General features: G+C 39.5%; 1 protein-coding gene across 2 annotated transcripts in view; it reads right to left on the bottom strand.

Annotated features, from left to right (window-relative positions):
• The window catches only part of LOC136857092 (putative RNA polymerase II subunit B1 CTD phosphatase RPAP2), an 82,232-nt gene that overhangs the window by 6,813 nt on the left and 52,204 nt on the right, over positions 1 to 23,215 (bottom strand). For both annotated transcript variants that reach the window (XM_067135480.2, XM_067135481.2), the window contains 2 exons: positions 20,880 to 22,058; positions 14,486 to 14,635 (listed from right to left, as the gene is read on the bottom strand). In XM_067135480.2, coding sequence (XP_066991581.2) covers positions 14,486 to 14,635; positions 20,880 to 22,058 — 1,329 coding nt within the window. The remainder of the gene's footprint in view (positions 1 to 14,485; positions 14,636 to 20,879; positions 22,059 to 23,215) is intronic.

The following is a 23,215-nucleotide window of genomic DNA, read 5'->3' as shown; positions in this document are numbered from 1 at the left end:
AAAGCCAATGGTCTGGATTGAGTAGGGGGTCTGGGGCCGTGAAGTGGCTGTTAAGCCTCTAGTATTCAGTATGGTGAGAGCAGCGCATTGAAAAAGCTGATGTAGTTTATCATGCTTGCTAGTGACAAAGTTATTGGTCTGTACTGCACACTGTTTTGTTATAGATTGCATTTAGTTGTGTTTTTATTAAGCTCAGATTGGTAACGGAATGCATTTCACTTAATTGCTGGGAATGATGTCATATCCGATTGTACCTCAGCCAACAGAAATGATACAGCATGCTGAAGCAATGAATAATGGTGTGTGATAAATTATATTAGGTTACAAAAGTAAATGTACTTCTAGATGATGGCGGGTGGGGGTCTGGCTGTGGCAGTGAACACATCTCTCCTCTACAAGGTATTCCACATAAGATTTGAAACATTTCAAATTCCTTATGATGCCATAAAACTTATGCTGCACATACTGAATTTCTACTAAAATCTCGAAACTTTACATTCAGTTTTGCTGGGGAAACTTAGTCAATTTCCCGAGAAAACTTCTTTCAGTTCAGCAACTTTGATCAGCCAAACTCTTAAAAAAATCTAATAACGCCAAGCCAAACAATCGACCGCAAGTAGTTTTTAAAGCTCTAATCTAATAAAATAAAGCACATTAGATACAAAAATGACCATCAGGATGCCAAAATCCCTTTTTTTGATCTTCCATTGTAATTTGGTCACTGGTACACTGTACGTAGTCAGTTTCTGGAAATCTTGTATCGCGTAAATTAGGCCTACATCGACTTTTAAAGGTTTTAAAGGATGAAATACATGTATTACAACTTCTGGAAGTACGATGGAAACTGAAGCACAGGGTAAAGATCAGTATGTAGAGTTGAACAAGGCAGTGTGAAGAAAATGCAGGGAGGCAAAAGAATTTCGGCTGGTGGAAGATGCAGAGGAACAGAATATCTCCAGGAGAACCATGACTTCTTTAACCTCCATAAGTAAATCAAGAAACTTACGTGGCAATATCGCAAAAGCTAGACTGAGGAATGCCAACAGCATAATCTTAGTGGGAGCTAAAGAAAATTTGATGTGCTGGAAGGAGTACATTGGGAATCATTTAATAATGTGTGGTCATACAAAACACCTTGTACTGATGAATTCAACGAAGCAAGTCCTGATATGACAAAAGAGGAAGTAATGCATGCAATCAAGTTAAAGAAGAAATATAAAGAAGTAGGTCCAGACAAGATACATGCAGAAACTCCCAAACTCATTGCTCAAGGTGATGGTCGATGCCTAAACCCACCAACTGCACTATTCAATGCAGTTTATAAGGCTGGCAGAATTCCATCTGAATGGTTAAGATAACTTTTGTAGCCATACCTTAAAAAAGCTAATGCAACACACTGTGATGATTATCACATGATCAGCCTGTCCCATGTCTTAAAGATATTCCTTACTTATAATCGACATATGGAGAAGCCTGCAACAGCGCTGTCCCCCATTAAGTCCAACCTCTCGTCCACGTTGTGGGAGACAGACAACGGTATGAAGTAGGCCTGTAAGGGCGAAGTACAGTGGGGACCTTGTGTGCCCCAGGACCGCTACGTTGGCTGTGAAGGTCTTACAGGAACCCTGAAAAGTAACGGCTAATGGGTCTCTGGTGTAGTCTTTAACGGCAGCTAAGGCGGAGAAGGAGACCTTTGGTACGGCAAAATTGGCGGAGAAGGCAACCCTCCCTCTTGGGGTTAAATGAAGAGGAAAACCACTACCTTGTGGTGAAGAGGGATCTTCAAAGGTTAAGGGAGACAACCCCAACAGAAAACAGCATGCCTGGAGGCTTCGGGTGGCAGCCCCACCACCAGGCTTGGGTGCTGTGGGCCTATAACTCACACAACCTTAAATTAAATCATTACAGAAACATCAACAAAGAGAAACCAGGCTGATCCAAAGATGACGACTTTTGGCTAGAAAAAGGTAATAAAAGTTGGATTTTGGAATGTGAGAACTCTGCGGGAAAGTGGAAGACTACGACAGATAGTGGCATGTATGAAGAGTTACGGCCTGAACATCTTAGGATTAAGTGAGGTGAGATGGAGTGTGTTTGGAGAACTGACCACCCATGATGGAGCTACATTTATATATTCTGGAAGACCTGAGGGTGATGGAGTGAGTTGTAAAGTTGTGGGTATATTGATGGACAAGGGAGCTAAGAGGTGCCTTATGGAGTGGTATCCAGTGTCGGCAAGGATAATTATGGCATGTTTCAAAACCAATATCAGCAATGTTGTGATGATAGTGTGCTATGCACCCACTGAAACAGCAAACTAAGAAGACAAAGCAGCATTTTATATGCATCTATATAGCACGATTAAGACACAGAAGAGGAAGAATATTATTATAGTTGGAGGAGATTTGAGTGCAAAAGTGGGCCAGGATAATGAAGGACTTGAGCACATCATGGAAAGGCATGGGCTAGGAGAACGAAATGAGAATGGACAACTCTTTGTGGACTTCTGTGCCAGTCATGATCTAGCCAACACCATAATCTTAGTGGGAGCTGAAGAAAATTTGATGAGCTGGAAGGAGTACATTGGGAATCTATTTAATAATGTGTGGTCATACAAAACACATTGTATTGATTTGGTACGGTATTTCCACATAAAGATTGCCATAAAGTGACCTGGGTATCACCGGATCATAGGATAGAGAATCGGAGAGATCATGTGGGGAATGGATGCTATTTGTTTTACGTCGCACCGACACAGATAGGTCTCAATAATAATAATAATAATATAAAAGAATTTATTGGACTCCAACCTATTCAATACATTACTGGATGTTAACATTTTTAGTTAAACATTGAATAGGTTGGAGTCCAATAAATTATTTTATATTATTATTATTATTGAGATTCTTTCAATACGGAAAATAAAATGATTTTCATTACTTGCAACAGATAGGTCTTTCGGCGATGATGGGATAGGTAAGGCCTAGGAAGTGGAAGGAAGCGGCCGTGGCCTTAGTTAAGGTACAGCCCCGGCATTTGCCTGGTGTGAAAATGGGAAACCATGAGAAACCATCTTCAGGGCTGCCGACAGTGGGGCTCGAACCCACTATCTCCCGATTACTGGATACTGGCCGCACTTAAGAGACTGCAGCTATCGAGCTCAGTGCGAATGTATGAAGGTGGAGGCGTTCACTGTTGGATGTGAGGAATAAGAGAGATGCAGACATCGGTAGTGTTACGTAATTTTGTACGTACGACTACGTGATGCTGTGCTACCAAATGTTACGTACGTTTTGGGTATGTAAACGACATTGTACTACAAATCTGAAGCATCACCTAAGAGGTAACGCTAATGTAAGTGAAGTCTCAATAAAGTCCCAGTAAATGTACAGTATATTAGTGAGCAGTAGTATGACAGGACGGGCTCAGAGACAGGGGGCCATCAGGACCGATGATTATAAGGGCAAATCAAGACAACGGGATTATAAATAACATGTATATATTTTTTTCTTTTCGAACCAGCGGAAAGATAACAATATATACTCTAGCAAGAACAATTTGGCAGGATTTTTTTTATAAATAGAAAGACTGTACAGCATAAAAAGGGAGTGTAGAAATAGACATCAATTAATGTACAAATAAATATAATTTAATTTAGATCATAACAATTAAAGAAGAACTGACTACAAATTGAACTGTACAGTGAGAATGGAATATACAAATAGATTTGAATTAATACTTGAGAAGATGTTTGAGAGCAGATGGTGAAAAAAGGCATGTACAAATAGATACAAATAAATTTAGAGTATAAAAATCAAAGAAGATTAGACTGCAAATTAAAAGGGTGTAGAGTGAGAATGGAATATACAAATACAGTAAATTTAGGATTTACATGAATTCTCAAAACATGGCTGAAAACTGACAGTAGTACCAACTTGAAGAAAGTTAATATATTCAAAGCTTGTAGATTAATAATAGATTTTTCAAATATAATAATTGAACCTAACAGCGATGCTAAGAGTAAACAAGTGCTAGATAAATGCACTGATGGATAAATATGTGATACACACGAAACGCATTTCAAGCAATTCCAAGTACATATTTAGAAGAAATAGGTTATAAGAAAATAACATAAAGATGTGAGACGTGAAGAAAAAAACTTGATCCAAGGGATCATGCCACATACTTAGAATTTATAATGATTGTAACATGTTTCATAATAACATGAGTGTGCCTTAAAATGTGAAACGTTAATAGAAAACTACCGTATTTACGCAAATTTTAAAAAAAGAATTGAGGCACGAAATTGGCGTGCGGGTTTTATTTGCGTCAATGTTGGTAAGTTTTCGATGTTGGATGTATAGTTATGCTTTGTGTAAATGCAGATGGAAGAAAACTGGCCCCCATATGTCATTTTTAAACAGAAAACAATTCAGACTTAAAACTGCATTTATTTTTAATAGTATTTTACAGAGTAATTTGAATTAAAAATTTCTCCCTATCATGATAATATGCATCTTCCAGAACATGCAGGGGTAGCTTTCCGCACGTCCTTTCACTTCGGTGTGTCGACAGTGCATTTCATAATGGCCAAGTTCAAGTGAAATCGTAATTCTTTTGTATTCAGTGTTTTAAGAAACGCCACAATATCAGGTAACAGGTAATGTGCAGAGAAGTAGAATCCGCGAACACTGGCGATGCCAACATTTGGTGAAAAAGCGTGGCTCATAATTATAATCAATTCGTACGCACCGAACAATACTGCCAATGCCAATGAAACTGCATTGTTTGTTTATGCCTAGACAAAACGGACGTTTTTAAAGGAGATGCAGTCACTGTACTGTGTTGCAATGCAGACGGAAGCAAAAGACTTCCTCCCCTAGTCATAGGAAAGCTCGATAAACCACGATGTTTAATGTCAAAAATTTCATTTTCGGTCCGTATTGAATCAAGATTGGGTAAGTGGTTCCGCCTATTTAGATCAAATACAAAAATTACTGTTAGAGAAGGACTCTACTATTCAGACATTAGAAGAGAAAATTTCCAGCCTTAAATCTGAGTTGGTATGTCTTGAAGAGGAGAAAAATCTTACCAAATATTAATTGATGTCTATTTCTACACTCTCTTTTTATACTGTACAGTATTTCTACTTATAAAAAAATAGGTGGAACCACTTACCCATATTTCTTAATGTAAACCACAATGTTTCAAGGGCGTCGGGTACTTTCTGTGCAAGTACAAGGCATCTACAAATGCAAACAGTACAGTAATCCAAAAAGAGCACTTGCATAGGGGAGCCAGCATCATTTGTCCTCCTCTTTGAAGGGTGTTTCTGTTTTTCTTTCATTGCATGAGGATATGTTTGCCACTGAGTTATCCAAGTGAATTATTTGAATACTGTAAATGCACCTTGGATCCAGTTTTGAATTTTTTTCCATGACATTTGAAAGGTTTAAACTGTGATTCAATGTTAGTTGTATGCAGTAACGTGTCTTGAATATTTTTGTACGCGCAAGGGTTGGCATTTCTGAAGCACAAGTTGGCAGTTAATTCAAAATCACGTAATTCGAAGTCAAATTTTTGCATTCCAAAGAGTTCAAAATAACGAGGTTTTACTGTATAGCAAAACTAACATCAGTGTTCGCCGGTCTGTCTTTTTCAAGTGTTTAAATTTCACGAAAAGAATTATCCACCATCAGCCGTGTTAATATTCGAGTAAAAAGAGACAGCATGTGAAAAGTGTATTAGACGTGTAGTATGACGAATTTGTAAGTAGTTTAGGATAGGATTCTATTGATGCAAGTGACAACGAATCTTCCGATCTACAGGGAATAGACCCTATTGCAAGTTCAGATTAATGAAATACCTAGGCCTACTTGCTAATTTTCATGTCAAATATATTTTATAGCAGTGATAATGTATTTTTATTATCTCAAATATGTTCAGGCAAAGCAGCTATATCCATAAATTTACACATTCACACTTGCATAACGATCACGTGGACATCATGGAATGATATGAAATGTTTGTTTATGCCTACGTTACTCTTTCGATGGAAGGAATTTTAGTTCATGTAATTTTTTCCAAAATGATCCTTCCTAAAATTAGGGTGCGGGGATTATTCGCGTAAATATAGTAGTTCCAAGTGATCATAGTACATGCTTAGGATTTGTAGTGATCGTAACACGTTCCATAATAATACACGTACGCATAAAAATGTGAAATATGACGGGAAATGTTATGCAAGGTACAAAGCTAGTACACCCTATGGTATAAAGGGTCGTCAGGATGGGAGAAATAGGATTCCAAAAGAACACAATCCGAAGTGTACGTCAGATGTATAGAGGTTATGGTAGACGGACATCCATTCCATAATTGCAATTTGACATGAATAAAGGTAAGTTTTTAGCATAAGCATCTTGACTGTCCACAAAGCGTAGACCACTCCCCCAACTCCCGCCTAGATGCCCGTAGAAAAGAAAGGTTAACTTGAAAATTTAAATAGGAAGGTCTCCATATCTCTCACTTCAAGGTAGCAGCATCGAAGTGATGGACAGAGAAAATCTCATGCCTCGACGAGGTCTTGTGCTCTTTCCAGTTCTCGATTCCACCTGCCGAAATAGGCAGGGTGGCGAGAATATATTGATGGAGAGATCATTCTAGAAAGTGTATTGTGACAAACAGCTGAGCTGGTGATGTATGACATCAGCGCAGGAAACAGATGAGCATCAAATATGGCGACCAGACGAATATTAGCGGGTTGCCGTGATCGTTAAAGCACTGAAGTCTAAACGATCTGACACTGTGGTTAGCCGGTTTGAGTCCCGTAGGTCGAAAAAATTTTCACCATCAGAATGTTAGCCGGCAGGGTAGGAGAGGTGGTGGTATCCAATTTCTAATCACTAGATTGTGTGCCAAAAGCCTGGATTAAATTCCAAACCTCTCCGCAGTGCTCATGTGGAGTGAGGGCATAGGACGCTGTTGATGGTGATTTGTCTGTCGGATGGGGACGTTAAGCCTTGAGCAGACCCCCTGGTGCTATTCGACAGGAGTAGGCTATGTGCTGGCACCGGGTTTCAACCTCTCCCTACTATCATATATATATAACGTCATACATTTCATCTCATTAACTCCTCTGATGAGATTAACGTCAGGAAGGGCATCCGGTCATAAAAACCCGCCACGACAGATTCATCTCACCTCATATCCGACCCCGTAGAGAAACGGGACAAGGGTTGGACAAACAACAGTGGAGGATTAAACATGAAAACATATGCGGAGTAGAGATGAAGAGGTAAGTTCACCAAAACTGTAAAGTCAGTGCGTATATAGCACACGAAGTAGGATGGCAGAGTAGTGATCATCTTGTTGTAGCTACCTTTAGGATGAAGATCCAGGCACAGAAAAGGAGAACAGAACAGATAAGGAAGTGGTATGATGTTGGAAAGCTAAAGGATGACAGTAAGGTGAAGGACGTTTTCAGGATAGGACTAAAGAATCTGTTTCAAGCACACACTGAGGTGGAGGATGAAACATTGGATGAATATTAAATCTGCCTTTACGGAAGGAAGTGAAAATACAGTATACTGGGTTTTAAGGATAGGAGGAAAAAAGACTGGATGACTGAACAGACATGGGAAATCATTAGAAAGAGGAGAGAGATAAAGGAGGCAATAAACGCGTGTAAGACACGAGCAAGAAAGGCAGAACTGCAATCAAAATATGCTGCAAAGGATAGGGAAGTAAAGAGAAGTGTGAAGAGGGATCAAAGGAACTGGACAGATGACCTGTCTCAACAGGCAGAGAAGACAGCCAACAAGGTAATCTCAGAGAACTCTACACCACCAGAATTCTGGCAAGGAAGCAAATGCAGAAGAACTGTCCAGTCAGAAACAAAGATGAAACCTTCTTAACTAACCCTGAGAATCAACTGAAACAATGGCAGGAACCCCTCCATTAGAAGATCAGTCAGATGTGGGTTTTAAGGATAGGAAGAAAAAAGACTGGATGACTGAACAGACATGGGAAATCATTAGAGAAAGGAGAGAGATAAAGGAGGCAATAAACGCATGTAAGACACGAGCAAGAAAGGCAGAACTGCAATCAAAATATGCTGCAAAGGATAGGGAAGTAAAGAGAAGTGTGAGGAGGGATCAAAGGAACTGGACAGATGACCTGTCTCAACAGGCAGAGAAGACAGCCAACAAGGGAATCTCAGATAACTCTACACCATCAGAATTCTGGCAAGGAAGCAGATGCAGAAAAACTGTCCAGTCAGGAACAAAGATGAAACCTTCTTAACTAACCCTGAGAATCAACTGAAACAATGGCAGGAACATTTTTCTGCAGTTCTAAACCCCTCCATTAGAATATCAGTCAGATGTGAGAGAAGGAGCATCATCATCATCATCATCATCATCATCATCAGAAGAAGAAGAAGAAGAAGAAGAAGAAGAAGATATTCAGTCTGACCCAAGGATTAAAACCTGCAATCCAACAGTAGAAGAAATCAAGAAGGCAATGAGAGAATTGCATATTGGTAAGGCAGCAGGAGTTGACAATATTCCATCAGAAGTCATGAAGATTGATATGGACACCACTGCCAATATACTGCAGTCTCTATTTGAGAAGGTATGGGTTACTGGAGAAATGCCAGCAGACTGGGAATGTGGGTTGTTGGTGAAGTTGCCGAAAAAGGGGTACTGGTATATGTCTAATTGTAACAAATGGAGGGGCATTACACTTCTCTCAATCCCTAGCAAAGTCTTCACCAGGATTCTGCTGAACAGAATTCAAGAGAATTAAACTTAAGGCTCCGACAAGAACAGGCAAGTTTTCATCCCAGTCGCTCATGCATCGACCAAATAAACACCTTGAGGATAATTCTGAAGCAATGTGCCAAATGTTGACCTTGAGAAAGCTTTTGACTCGATCAACAGAGAAGCCACGTGGAAGGAAGTGAAGCGTTACGGAGTGCCAGAACAAATTGTCGATCTCATTCAGGAAACGTACCGTGATTACACATGTAGAGTCAAAGAGGCCGCATATTTGAGCCTATATCTGTATGTTCAGGAGTTCGTCAAGGCTGTATCCTGTCGTCAACTATGTTCTTGGTTGCGATTGACGCGGTAATGTGAAACGTGGTATCCAATAGGGATTGGTCAATGGTCTTAAAGTTCTGCAATTTGCTGACAATTTGTGTCTCCTCTCTGAGGCACATGGGGAAATGCATGCAAAGCTCAAAGATTTGGAAGAGGAAGGGAAAAAGATGGGACCAATGATCAACTCAAAGAAGACCAAGGCCGTAAGGATTAATACCAACAAATCAGACCCATTTGTCTTCAATGGTGAATCTATCAAGGAAGTGGATAGCTTCACTTACTTGAGCAGTGTAGTTGCCAAACATGGGGGAGCTGCACTAGATATCTCGCAGTGCATTCAAAAAGCAAATGGTGCCTTTGTTTGGCTCTATCCGGTGTGGAAGAACAAGAGAATATCTACCAGGACCAAACTCTGCATCTTCCGAAGTAATGTCAAGCCTGTTATATGGGTCCGAGACTTGGAAAGTCATCATCATCATTTTACAGTTCGAGTTTCCTGGGAACTGTTGGCGAACCTCTTCCATTGTCTTATTGAGATACGTTCTGTTGTTAATGACGTCCTCCAGTGTCCTTACCCGATCTGCAATGTCCATCCAGTGAGTTCTTGGTCTTCCCACCATCCATTTCCTTGCCACATGTCTCTCCAAGTTAACATATGCTGTCCTTGTTGGCTCCATCCTCATTATATGCCCAAACCACCTCAGCCTGGACATGCTGACCCGATCTAACAATGATGTAACAATCCCAGCTTCTTTCCTAACCACATCATTCCTTAACTTGTCCAGTTTGGTTTTTTGAATTGTGGAACTAAGGAGCTTCATCTCGGATGCCTGCAACCTTTATGAGTCTTTCTTAGTGAGGGTGGAGGTTTCATTACCACAGGTTAAGATTGGTATGAAATACTGACTGAACATCACCAGCTTTGATTTTGTTGGTACATTGGGATCCCAGAGGAGTGTTCGTACTTGCTGGTAAATGTGAGAGCTCATCTGCACTCTATTTGCCACCTCCTTTGTAGCTCATATGTCGAGATATTACACTGCCGAGGTGTGTAAAGCTTTCCACACTTTCTAGTAGAGGGTTTCCTAGCATGATGTTTGCTGGTCGTCCCTCTCTGTTTATTGTGATCACTACTGTTTTGAGTTTACTTATCTTGAGATTGAACTCCTGGAACTTAACCTTCCATTCACTGAGTCTCGAGTGTGTTTGTTTCTCCCCAGATCATAACATCATCAGTGAAGGCCATTGCATTTATTTCACCAGAGGTTTTCTTGATGTTCTTCATTACGTCATCCATGATGGTGATTAACAATAATGGGGATAGTGCACTGCCTTACTGGACTCCATTTTCGGTCTTGAACCAGGATGAATGTCCGTCACCTAAGCGCACACAACTGGTACCATTCTCATACAGCATCTGAACTTTCCTCACCAGTCCCTCTGCACATTTCTTTTTCTCAGTCATTCCCATATCTTCTCTCTTGCAATGCTATCATATGCCTTCTTGATGTCAAAGAAAACCATAAACAGATCTTTGCCTTTTTCCCAATATTTTTCCATTAACATATGGACACTGAAGATTAGATCTGTCATGGACCTTTTAGGCCTGAAGGCATACTGTTCCTCTTCAAACTATGGCTCTAAGATGACTTGCAATCTCCTCTCTAAGATTTTCTCAAGAATCTTAAGCCCATGAGAAAGGAGTGTTATTCCCCAGTAGTTGGAGCATTTTTGGCAATTTCCTTTCTTAAATAGGGGGATAATGACACCCTTGCTCCAATCAGTAGGTATTTTGCCATCTTTCCAAACTGCATTGAGCACTCTGTGTAGCCACCGTAAACCCTGGATTCCTGCTGCTTTAATCATGTCCTGCTGACTTCATCGATTCCTGGCGATTTCCCTTGTGGCATCTTTTTAAGGGCTGATTCTGTTTCTGCCCATGTAATGTGAGGTTCCTCTGTGCAGGTTTCAACAGCTGGTTCTTTTGTTATCTGATCTGCTTCTGTCTTGTTCAATAGGTGATCAAAATGATTACTCAGAACCTCTCTGATGTCCTCTTCTTTCCTAGCCAGCTTTCCATTAGGATCCTCAATTGCTTTGATGGTTTCATCGTAATACCTTTTGTTTTTGACCACTCTGCACAATAGTTTCATATTGCCTCTGCTGTCTTCCTTTAGTTTTTGAGTAAATTTCTCCCAGCACTTTATCATCTCCTCTTGTACTACTCTTTTAACCATCAATTTCTTGTCCCAGTAAACTTGCTCGGTCTCTGATCTTTCTCTCATCCCTTACCTGTTCTGGCTTGGATTTATCTCTACCTCATTCTTTTTGTGCTATGTTCCTTTCCTTTATTGAGGATCTTACTCTTTCATTCCACTAGGGTCTCTCTTTTCCTCTTACTCTTTTTATCAAGGTATTTTTAAATCTTGTCCACTCTACCTCACCACTCTCCACTTCTTCCATAGGCAGTTGTCCTCTTATATGGCCCTGATATTTGGTCCTTTTTCCAATCTGTTGTAGTTCCCACACCTTAATCTTAGGAAAGATTGGTTGAGTTGACCATGTGATTAGGGTTGTCCAGCTGTGAGCTTGCATCCAGGAGATTGTGGGTTTGAACCCCACTGTCAGCAGCCCTGAAGATGGTTTTCTGTGGTTTCCCATTTTCACACCAGGCAAATGCTGGGGCTGTAACTTAATTAAGGCCACGGCCACTTCCTTCCCACTCCTAGGCCTCTCCTCTCCCATCGTCGTCATAAGACCTATCTGTGTCGGTGCGGTGTAAAGCAAATAACAAAAAAGAAAAAAAAATCTTAGGAAAGTGGCAGGAGTAATTACATCCAAGTTGCAGACCTTTGTTAACCGCTGTTTGCAAAGGATTCTTACCATCTACTGGCTGGAAGTAATCTCCATTTATGAACTCTGGAAGTAGGATGGGAGAGAATGAGACGGCCATAGAGATAAGGCAGCGGAAATGGAGATGGATCGGGCATACACTGAGGAAAGCAACTGAGGGAGAGGTGCTGGACTGGAACCCGGAGGGTAAAAGGAAGAGTGAGAGCCCCAAGCAAACGTGGCAAAGATCTGTTCACATGGAAGCAATGGAAGAAGGCAAGACCTGGAGTGAGGTAAAGAGGCTGCCTGTCAACAGGACCAGATGGAGATGCTGAGTGAGTGAGTGAGTGAGTGAGTAATTAACAGCGCTGTGTCCTGTCCCATCTCCTTTTTAAGATCTACTCTAACGGCTATGGTCAGAGAAGCTGTAGATGATGTTAGCCTAGGCATCAGGATCAATGGCAATGTCATTAATAATGTCTGCTTTGCTGATGATATGGTTGTGTTAGCCAGTAGCCTTACTGATCTCCAAATTCGACCTATTGCATGGAAAGGTAGCCAAAGTCGGCAGTGGAAATTCTACGGGAGAGCTGAACAAAAGTGTCTGGGCTGTACAAATTGCATTTCTACGTTCTGACTTCTTGCACTCTCTATGGATCTTGTTAACAAACTAAATTATGCAGCAGTTTGAGCTTTTGCCACTCAATGTCATGGAAACCATGTACAATCGGCAAGAAAATTTGTGGAAGCTGTAACTGAGTTTTTCTCAAAATACATTTTCTTAATTGCAACAGTCAATAATTAATATCTTCTGAAGTATTGCACCTAGAAGCATGAACTCTTTGTTTTTAAATGCTCAGTATCTTATGCCAATTTTAGAACCACAAAAATCTTAAAAATGATAAATCCGACTTCAGGTTCCTTTCCACGCAACAGGTCACAAATTATTATTAATATTATCATAAGGATCAGTACAGCATTTCGTCTGTTTATGAAACCATTATTGGCAAGATCAAGCAGACTATATTTCTGGAAACACTTAAGTATCATCCAGGAAATATCTTGGGGTTATAGTGAATGAGCATTTTGATTCCAAGACTAAAACCTTTGCTCAAAAGTATGAGGGTCCTATTCATCAGAAGAGATCTCAACCTTCAGCTCAAAGTTTGGATGTTGCAATGCTGTATTTTTCCTGTCATGTATGGTTTTGAAGGCTGGATGCTCAGCCCTTTGCTGGGGAAGTGTACTGAAGCTTTTGAAATGTACTTGTACAGAAGAATGCTTTGGATATCCTGTGTAGAAAAGAAGACCAACAAGGAAGTCCTAAACTTGTTAAATAAGAAAAAAGAGCTAACAACTGTCAAGGATTGAAAGCTCATGTACATTGGGCACATCATTCGAGGCGAACGGTATGAGGGGAAAATCGAAGGACAACGATCCATGGGGAAATTCCTGGCTTGAAGTCTTGTGCGCTGGTATGAACGAACTTCTGCTAAAAGCTTTCAAGCCACTGTTTTGCAAGCAATCATAATCAATGGGATTGCCAACCTTCATGGGGAGATAGCGTCCTAAGAAGAAAAAGGTAGACATTAACAAGAATATCATTGCGAAGGAATCCTAACAATATCAAATACCACTGAAGGCATTCAGTAAGAAAAGGGTAAGGACAATGACAATGATACAGCATTGAAGAATCCTGAATGTTTTTTTCTTTTTTTAGAAACTACTGAAGTTTTTGCAACTTATCACAAAATGTCTGATGAAATACTGGAACAATTATTGTCACGTGAAGGTGTAGTTTATAGAGAGGATGGTGAGAGAACAAACAATCCAAACAAACCTACTTTCTTTTAACTAATAAAGTAAACTTATTTGGTGTAGTCAGTTTTGGAATTTGGATTTAGATACCATACAATGCTAGTTCATATTATCCCACATAGATATTTTCAGAGAAACTCTGGCCTATGTTCTTTTTATATTATAGATTTCATGTTGAACTTCAGTTCTGATTTTCACAATTATATATATATTTTTTTTCAGTCCCTTAAAAAATGCATAAAGGAAGGTAAACAGAAGTTGAAAGAACACTATTATCAGAAATCAACCATATTTAGAGCTCACAATTTCGTCATTTACCTGCTTAAAACTAACAATAAACATCAACATCTTAATTAGGATTATTTCATAAATGAACACACACATATATGTATCACTGATGTGGCAACGGCAGCTTATAAATGTGAAAAATTTATTTCTGTATAATTACAATGGATCAGAATGACCAAGCAAACAAGTAAGCTTGCAATTTTATATGACTGCTGGTATGTTGTTATGGCCAAAGACCTCTAACGATCCATGAAATCCTAAACAAAGGGAAGGACTTTTCATTTAAAATAATCCCACATGCATTAAGCAGGATTAGAACCATGACAACTTCGATACAAAGCCGCTGATCATGTCAGTTGGTTATTATGGCATTTATCAGAATAAGAAATACATAGTACCATTTTGAAGTAATTGTAAAATAATACACTAAGCTTTAGATAACTTACATTTTTATGATAACAAGGCCAAGGAGACTCCATTCTGCTGGTTTAAAGGTGATATTGTGAGCAGCTAGGGTAAATGTACAAAATAAAGCACGCAAATCTGTTGTAATATCCCGAGATGACAGGCCAAAAGTTCGCAACAGGTCAGGTAATCTGAAAGTAATACAGTACATTTCATGTCTGTAAAAATCAATCAACAGTAACAGATTTCTAAAGATGTAGGATATTAATGAGGAGAGTTGTAATACCATACCCTACATGATTACAAAACCCCTCTGATTTCAAATTGTTTTAAGAAACAAATTATTTACAAATGTTGAACCTCTTTCATAGCATACTAGATTCTATTTCCAATGGGCGTGTACCTAAAAAGAGCTGTTATTATCTCGAGAGATTGCGAGGACAGGAAACCTACTTCGGAAAAGAAATCTTGTCTTTGTCCTGTGTTTATTAACTTAACTATTGTGGTTATGGTCCGTATTGACTACAGTCTCTACTCCAATAAATATATCTTTGATAATTAAAAGTTAGCCTTGTTAATATTTAAGAGTTGTTTAATTATTTTCTATCACCTCATACACCATATAGGTTTCGAGGACCTTACTGTCCTCTTCCTCAGCAGTTTTCACTCTCACTACCAAATATCCCTTGGAACTCAGGACTTTGCATTTTAAAATAATCTCACATACATTAAGCAGGATTAGAACCATGACGACCTGGATAAGAAGCCAGTGATCATGTCAGTTGGCTATTATGGCCCTTATGAGAATAAGAAATACATGATACCATTTTGAAGTACTAGTAAAACAATACACTGAGCTTGCACAATAATTATTTTACTTTTAATAATATATAAACAGGATAAGGGACTGGGGATGGGATCTTCAGCATCGGGTATATTGGTCAATATTTACGTGGATCACTTGGAGGCCAATAAAATAATTGACAAAATAGAAGGATTAGAAGTTTGGATGAGATATGTAGATGATGTTTTTATTATTACTGATGAGAAGAAATTAGAACCGAACAGTTTATTAAGTTTAATGAATTACACGAAGATATCAAATTCACAATGGAATCTGAGGAAAAGAAATCTCTTAATTACTTAGATGTCATAATAAATAAGAAAAACAAGAGATTTGAATACCAAATTTTCAGGAAACAGACGCAGACTAACACTATTATTAGAAACGACTCCAACCACCTGGGGGGCAGCATAAGGAAGCAACATTTTATAGCTTAATCAAAAGAGCACTTAGAGTCCCACTAAAAAACAAGATTTTGACACGGAAATTGAAACAATATACAATATTGCAAATAAGAATGGATATTCGAGGGAGTATGTCAATAGGATAAAAAATAAAATAATAATTAAACCAAAAAAGAGCTTGATTAAGGAACGGGAAAAAAAGAACAACACTGAGGTGATCATGTTTAATAAGAGGCATTCATATGGATTAGCAAAGATATTTCGTGAGCAAAGGATAGAAATTGCTTACCTAACAGAAAATAACAACAACAAAGTTGTGTTCAGTCATAAAGAATTAATAGAGTTAAGCAATATATTCCCAATTTTTTATAACTATTAACATGTCAAGAGTATATCGGACAGTCGGGAAGGAGCCTGGAGATAAGGTACAAAGAACATGTACACTGACTGACAGAGCAAATGCAACACCAAGAAGGAGTGGTTCGAAAGGGATGAAAGTTGGGGAAAAAACAGAGACGGCACGGACGAATAATTGATGTTTATTTCAAACCGATATGCAGGTTACACAATGCGCACGGCATCGACTCAGTAGGATGTACGACCACCGCGAGCGGCGATGCACGCAGAAACACGTCGAGGTACAGAGTCAATAAGAGTGCGGATGGTGTCCTGAGGGATGGTTCTCCATTCTCTGTCAACCATTTGCCACAGTTGGTCGTCCGTACGAGGCTGGGGCAGAGTTTGGAAACGGCGTCCAATGAGATCCCACACGTGTTTGATTGGTGAGAGATCCGGAGAGTACGCTGGCCACGGAAGCATCTGTACACCTCGTAGAGCCTGTTGGGAGATGCGAGCAGTGTGTGGGCGGGCATTATCCTGCTGAAACAGAGCATTGGGCAGCCCCTGAAGGTACGGGAGTGCCACCGGCCGCAGCACATGCTGCACGTAGCGGTGGGCATTTAACGTGCCTTGAATACGCACTAGAGGTGACGTGGAATCATACGCAATAGCGCCCCAAACCATGATGCCGCGTTGTCTAGCGGTAGGGCGCTCCACAGTTACTGCCGGATTTGACCTTTCTCCACGCCAACGCCACACTCGTCTGCGGTGACTATCACTGACAGAACAGAAGCGTGACTCATCGGAGAACACGACGTTCCGCCATTCCCTCATCCAAGTCGCTCTAGCCCGGCACCATGCCAGGTGAGCACGTCTATGCTGTGGAGTCAATGGTAGTCTTCTGAGCGGACGCCGGGAGTGCAGGCCTCCTTCAACCAATCGACGGGAAATTGTTCTGGTCGATATTGGAACAGCCAGGGTGTCTTGCACATGCTGAAGAATGGCGGTTGACGTGGCGTGCGGGCTGCCACCGCTTGGCGGCGGATGTGCCGATCCTCGCGTGCTGACGTCACTCGGGCTGCGCCTGGACCCCTCGCACGTGCCACATGTCCCTGCGCCAACCATCTTCGCCACAGGCGCTGCACCGTGGACACATCCCTATGGGTATCGGCTGCGATTTGACGAAGCGACCAACCTGCCCTTCTCAGCCCGATCACCATACCCCTCGTAAAGTCGTCTGTCTGCTGGAAATGCCTCCGTTGACGGCGGCCTGGCATTCTTAGCTATACACGTGTCCTGTGGCACACGACAACACGTTCTACAATGACTGTCGGCTGAGAAATCACGGTACGAAGTGGGCCATTCGCCAACGCCGTGTCCCATTTATCGTTCGCTACGTGCGCAGCACAGCGGCGCATTTCACATCATGAGCATACCTCAGTGACGTCAGTCTACCCTGCAATTGGCATAAAGTTCTGACCACTCCTTCTTGGTGTTGCATTTGCTCTGTCAGTCAGTGTAAATGTGGTAAAGCATAGAAGGTTTTTGGAAATGGGAAAACACATGCAAGAGTACAATCATAAATTTACAAACGTGGAAAAAGATATGAGGTTATTACATACAATGCAAAAAGGTAAGCTTATGGATATTATGGGAAAATTATGATTTATTTAGCACAGAAGGAAAGAAGCGAATTAAATTTAAATGATATGTCGAACAAGGAGAATGTACTATTTAAATTAACAAGAAGATACATAAAGGGGAAGAGAAGGAAGAAAGAAATAGTCTACAATATCAAAATATTAGTCGACCATTTTGCAAATAAAGGGAAAAGATAGTGATCCTGATATCGGTGTCGGCTGACAGGCATGTTACCCGATGCTAAAGTCAAGACCAATTATGTTTATGTATGATAACAGCATATTCAAGTCAGTCAAGTGGAAATGTCTCAGAGTAAACTAGAATATTCTATTAGGCATGGATTTTTAGACAGGCTTTTTTTCCTTATTTAGATTGGAGTGAAGAGCTACAGCTATAGAGACTTTTGGGGACAGATGGAAATACCAGCAAAATTTAACCGACATGATTGCTGAATTGGAAGATTTTAGTAAAAATTTTATGGGATGCTGATTTTAATAAACTGACTTCTATTAAAAGATGTTTAGAACTTCGGTGTTTGATGTGTGATATTAAGTCAAGAGGTCCAAGAGATAATTGGTAGTGAAAGGAATAACCCCTAAGGAAAAGGACAGTAACTTCGGAACATGTATGGTGCATGAGGTGATAGAAAATAATTAATTAAACAACTCTTAAGTATTGACAAGGCTGACTTTTAATTATCAAAGGTATGCTTATCCTGTGTTGCAAGATGTTTATCACCTGTTTTTAGATTTATCTTCTTGTCTCTTCTCCTGTACTTATCCACTTTTCCTATCAACCTACACTTCCCTTCAAGTCTATAAGTAATGGAAAGGAATGATTAAGTGCTCAGAAAATGACAGAGCACAGGGGATGTATAGCATCACCTGGTCAGCAATGTTTTAAGAGGATGGAAAAAGGAAGGATACTCAAGCAGATGATGGAGGCTTAAGATTGAAGGAAGGGGAACAAGAACAGCATAATAAGGAGGAACCTGGATTGGAACACAATTGAGGAGCAGCAATGGTGTATGGATAGAGGAAGATGAAAATGTGCAATTAACATCTCGATCCAGCTGGAAATAGAGATTTCATAATGAATAAATAAGGAGGACTACTGATTAGTAAGTAGGCAAATTACCTAGCATTAGAGAATTACTTCTGTCACAATGTCTAAATTAAAAATTATTTAATCAAATCAAGCAGATTAAAAACTCTTTGCTTCAAAGAATTAGAAGTGTAATTTTAAAATTTTAAATTACTGTAATGTACTTGCCCTCTTAATCTATGTGTAATAGCATATAATATAAATCAAACTACTTTTATGTACAGTGGAACCTCGATTCTCCGTTTCTGGAGGGACCACGGAAAAAAAAAGTACAACACGGGAAAACGGAAAATCTGGGAATGAATGAACCATCAACTATTTGGCTAAACATCACAAAAATGAAATATGTGTACTTATAATCTTAAAAACACCCCTAAACCAAACCAAACTACAGCCCCAATGGGCCTTCCACCTACCAGGCTCGGTCCGAAGGCCTGCAAATGACGAGGTGACGCATGGTCAGTGTGACGAATCCTCTCGGCCGTTATTCCTGGCTCTCTAGACCTGGGTCACCATCTCACTATTAAATAGCTCCTCATATCCAGGTAAAAATGCCTGACCTGGCCGGGAATCGAACCCAGGCCCTCCGGGTGAGAGGCAGGCAAGTTAGACCGGGGCGCAGGCTTCAAACATTAATTACTGGTACACGACTTAAAAATCTCCAACCTTTATATTCAGTTTTACCAGGAAAACTTTGTTAGTTTCCTCTGAAAACTTCTTTCAGTTCAGCAACTTTGATCAGCCAAACTCTTCGAAAAATCTAATACCCGTAACGCCAAGCCAAACAACGATCGACCACAAGTAGTTTTTAATTCTCTAATCTAGTAAAATAAAAGCACATTAGATACACAAGCGCCGAACATGATGGCAAAATACCCCCTTTTTTAATCTTCCTTTGTAATTTGGTCACCGGTATACTGTTCGTAGTCAGTTTAAGGAAGTCTTGTACCACGTAAATTAGGCATACATAGAATTTTAAAGGTTATGTTGAACTCCAGAATATGGTTTTGAATGTAAGTATCGATTCTCAAGTTCTCGAATGCATTATTTTCAATTCTGCCCATCCCATAACTAACTACAATCAAATTGGAAATTAAAACAATATCATTAACACTTCCGAAATTACGGTTATTCGCGACCTTGAGCTAAGTTGGAAAGCGTGCTCGCTGTACAAGTTGGTACAAGTTCGAAATTATACAGAGTTTTTAAATGTAATGTGTGCAAATAAAACAACTGCGGTTTTTGTAACATTTTAACACAAAAACGTGAAATTTCCAGTCTTATATTAGGACCAAAACAGCAATAGGCAATCCCAAAACCTGCCATGGCTTTATGTATGTAGGTAGGGTGCAACATCTATTCTGGTCTCAATAACAATCGTTTACGATAATATTAAAATACTAAATATGTGTTGCTTAAGGAGGAGCAGCAGTTTTGATTCCTGTCTGAAAGCCCAGTGACTATACAGTGCCGTGAGGGAAGTGCCGCAAATCTCTTAAAAGTAAAAAAGTAAAAAAAGTAAAAAGTAAAAAAAAAATAAAAAATAAACATCTAACTCTCGACATAATGTAGACATTATGCAAGTACAAACATTTGAAGAAACTCGTTCCGTCTTCAAGCAGAGCTGTCGAAATGCGCTCTGTCTCCTTGCAATTGTTGTGGACACTCTCTGCTTTATGATTTCCGAGGATTCTCTAAACAATACCATCCGAATGCAATGCTTAGCTGGTCCCTTATGCAAGTTCACAGCCGACTGCTTTTCCAGTAGTTTACAGCACTTCCTCAAATAACCGCAATGACGGGATGTTAATACCATGATCCACAAGTATGCCGTAGCCATCCTTTTGTGAGAAACAATTTCTTGAAAAACATGTGATCGAGGATTTAGTATTGATGGGACTGAAATTTCTGGACGGTTGATCCGTGAAATTGTTTCTTCAAGGAACGGTTAATGCAGAATTTTTACAACGTGATTTAATTAGGATGCTCACGGGACCATGTAATTTGAACGAATAATATGGGAAAACGTAGTTTCCGGGAACGTATAATCGAGGTTCTACTGTATTTGAATGTCCTTAATAATACCTGGTACAAGAAACTTACATTCTATTGAGACGATCAAGCACTATTCTCCTCCGCAGTGCATTCTGTGCGTGAAGATCAACTAGGGGCAATACTGCACTTGGTGGTTCCTCTTCTTCCACCTGAGGTTGGTTCTCTTTTGGTGTCTCAAAATCAGTTTTTCCTTGGTAGAAGGCTTTTACTTTTATCTCCATCTTCTTGCTTTCCTCTGTGATAGCCCTATAGTCAGGAAGAGGCTTTAACTGTCTAGCATCTGCATCAAACTTGTTATCCTCCAGTTCTATGAGGTTTAAACGACGGCATATAGCCTCGTATTTTTCGCGCATGGCTGCATCCCTTGTCGTGCTTCCAACAGCTTTATAATATTCACTGATACATTCTCCTTTATCAACTACCATCTCCTTAACTTTCTCTTCACCAAATAAAAAGCACATGGAGTCTAACGTAAACCATTCATGCAAACATTTCTCAATATGAATAATGGAATTTGTCACTGGTGGAATATCAGGTTGTTTTTTTTTCTCCCTAGATTTAGAAGAACGTTTAGAAATTCCCTTTTCTCTTGTTTGCAATTTCTTTTCAGTCTTGTGAGGCACAGATTTTGTTACATCTTTCTCTATTTCATGCAGATTAGTTTTGTTTGTCATTTGAGAACTATCATTCTCCGAACGGTCACCAACTGAAACATTACTTGTATCACCCAGTACTTTCTTAGCATCCTCGCACATATTCCCTATCTTATAAGTTATTTTTTCCTCAGTGTGCTCACCTTCTTTTCCGTCTCTTGACTCTAGAGCTGTGGTTGCTTTAGTCATTACCTTGTGTGTTTCTAAAGATGTGCTCTTATGCTCTGATACCCTAATATCATTTGAAGAAATGTCTTTACTTGATGTACTATTTTTCCCAACCATACATGTTAGTTCAGGTTTAATAGAATCTGTTTTAATACTATCGAAATGTTTAACTTCATCTTCAAACCGGACACTTTTCTTCTCTTTATTAGAGTGATCTATTTTATTTTCATCTGAATGTTTAATAGGCTCTTTCTTCTCCAGTTTGTCAATTTTCTTGGACAACTTTGAGAGAGAGTTCAGAGCAAAATGAGCCACAGAAGTGAAGCCATCATCTTCAAGCTGCGCTACTTCTTCTTTCAAACTGTTGTTATTCTGGCCAATGTCAACTTCCTCGCCAGCTCCCGTGCTATAAACAAAAGAAATTTCTTTTAAAAATAAAGAGGAACACTAGAAATGCTACAATTTAAAAATAATCTCTCAAAAACAAGCCTATTTTTAGATCAAGAATAAAAAGAAGACAACTCAAAGGAAGTTTAATTTGAAAAATACAGTAGTAGTCTGGTATAGTGAGAACGCCGTTGTAACGACAGTTTCTTTCTGTCCCTTGAAAATTCGTACATTAAACTGCGTTATCCTTCAGTTAAAGCGAGAACACTATCACTAATGCATCCGTTATTATGAGTGATTAAGTGTGCATTATTTTTTCTGTTATCAATATTTATGCACTCCAGCCGTTATATTGAACGCGATTGAATATCTTCAGTATAGTTATTTTGCTATGCCCACTTGCGAACTTTCTCGTCGTCAATTGAACTCAAAGGCGATGTCCGAGTCCATTACCAATACTCTTAGACTGGTGTTCTGTAAACATAATTTGAAATTATAGAGAACATGTTTCTGCAATAAATGCGTAAATAACATGGCCGGTAGCAGCAGTTAACTCATTAAAAATAGATGCTGAAGTAAACAATCGCTTAATTTTAATGCTACATACTGAAATTAAGTAAAAACATGATACACTTCAAAATAGGGCGCAGAGTGGACGACTTATTTCAAAGGTTAGTTTATTCAGTAAAACCTCATAAGAATGTTTCTGCAGGGGACAAGTAAAGAGAGTATGTTAAGTGAGAAAATATGGTACTGAATACACGAATAAAAATTATCCAAGAGGGATATCTAAACACCTGATATGTTTCTTTCCGACATGCGTGTATTTTATGTTGTGTATGTAGTGATAAAGTGAAAGATACCATTTCTAACGATAAGACAAGAGTCTTAAAAGGCATGAAAAAGACAAGAGAACAAAAAAGAAAATCTTTTCCACTGGGGCTCATTAAATAACAACAGATTTGCATTGGTGCCCATATAAGTATCAGCACATTACTGCAGATCACATTCTTTCTAAAACAAATGTCAGCAGAAGCCTTATATGTTGGACCAATAAGTTATTAAACATTGTTGTCTGGTCACTTTCTTTGACATGAATTATTTTGTGGTTAAACTATCCCATGTGCGAAAGAATGAATTTGAGCGACATCTTGAATGTGACAACACTTTGATCAA

This window comes from Anabrus simplex, chromosome 1 (assembly GCF_040414725.1).
Source record: "Anabrus simplex isolate iqAnaSimp1 chromosome 1, ASM4041472v1, whole genome shotgun sequence".
NCBI lineage: Eukaryota > Metazoa > Arthropoda > Insecta > Orthoptera > Tettigoniidae > Anabrus > Anabrus simplex.
Note: the sequence above shows the minus strand (reverse complement) of the source record. Positions and strands in the feature narration are given on the sequence as shown.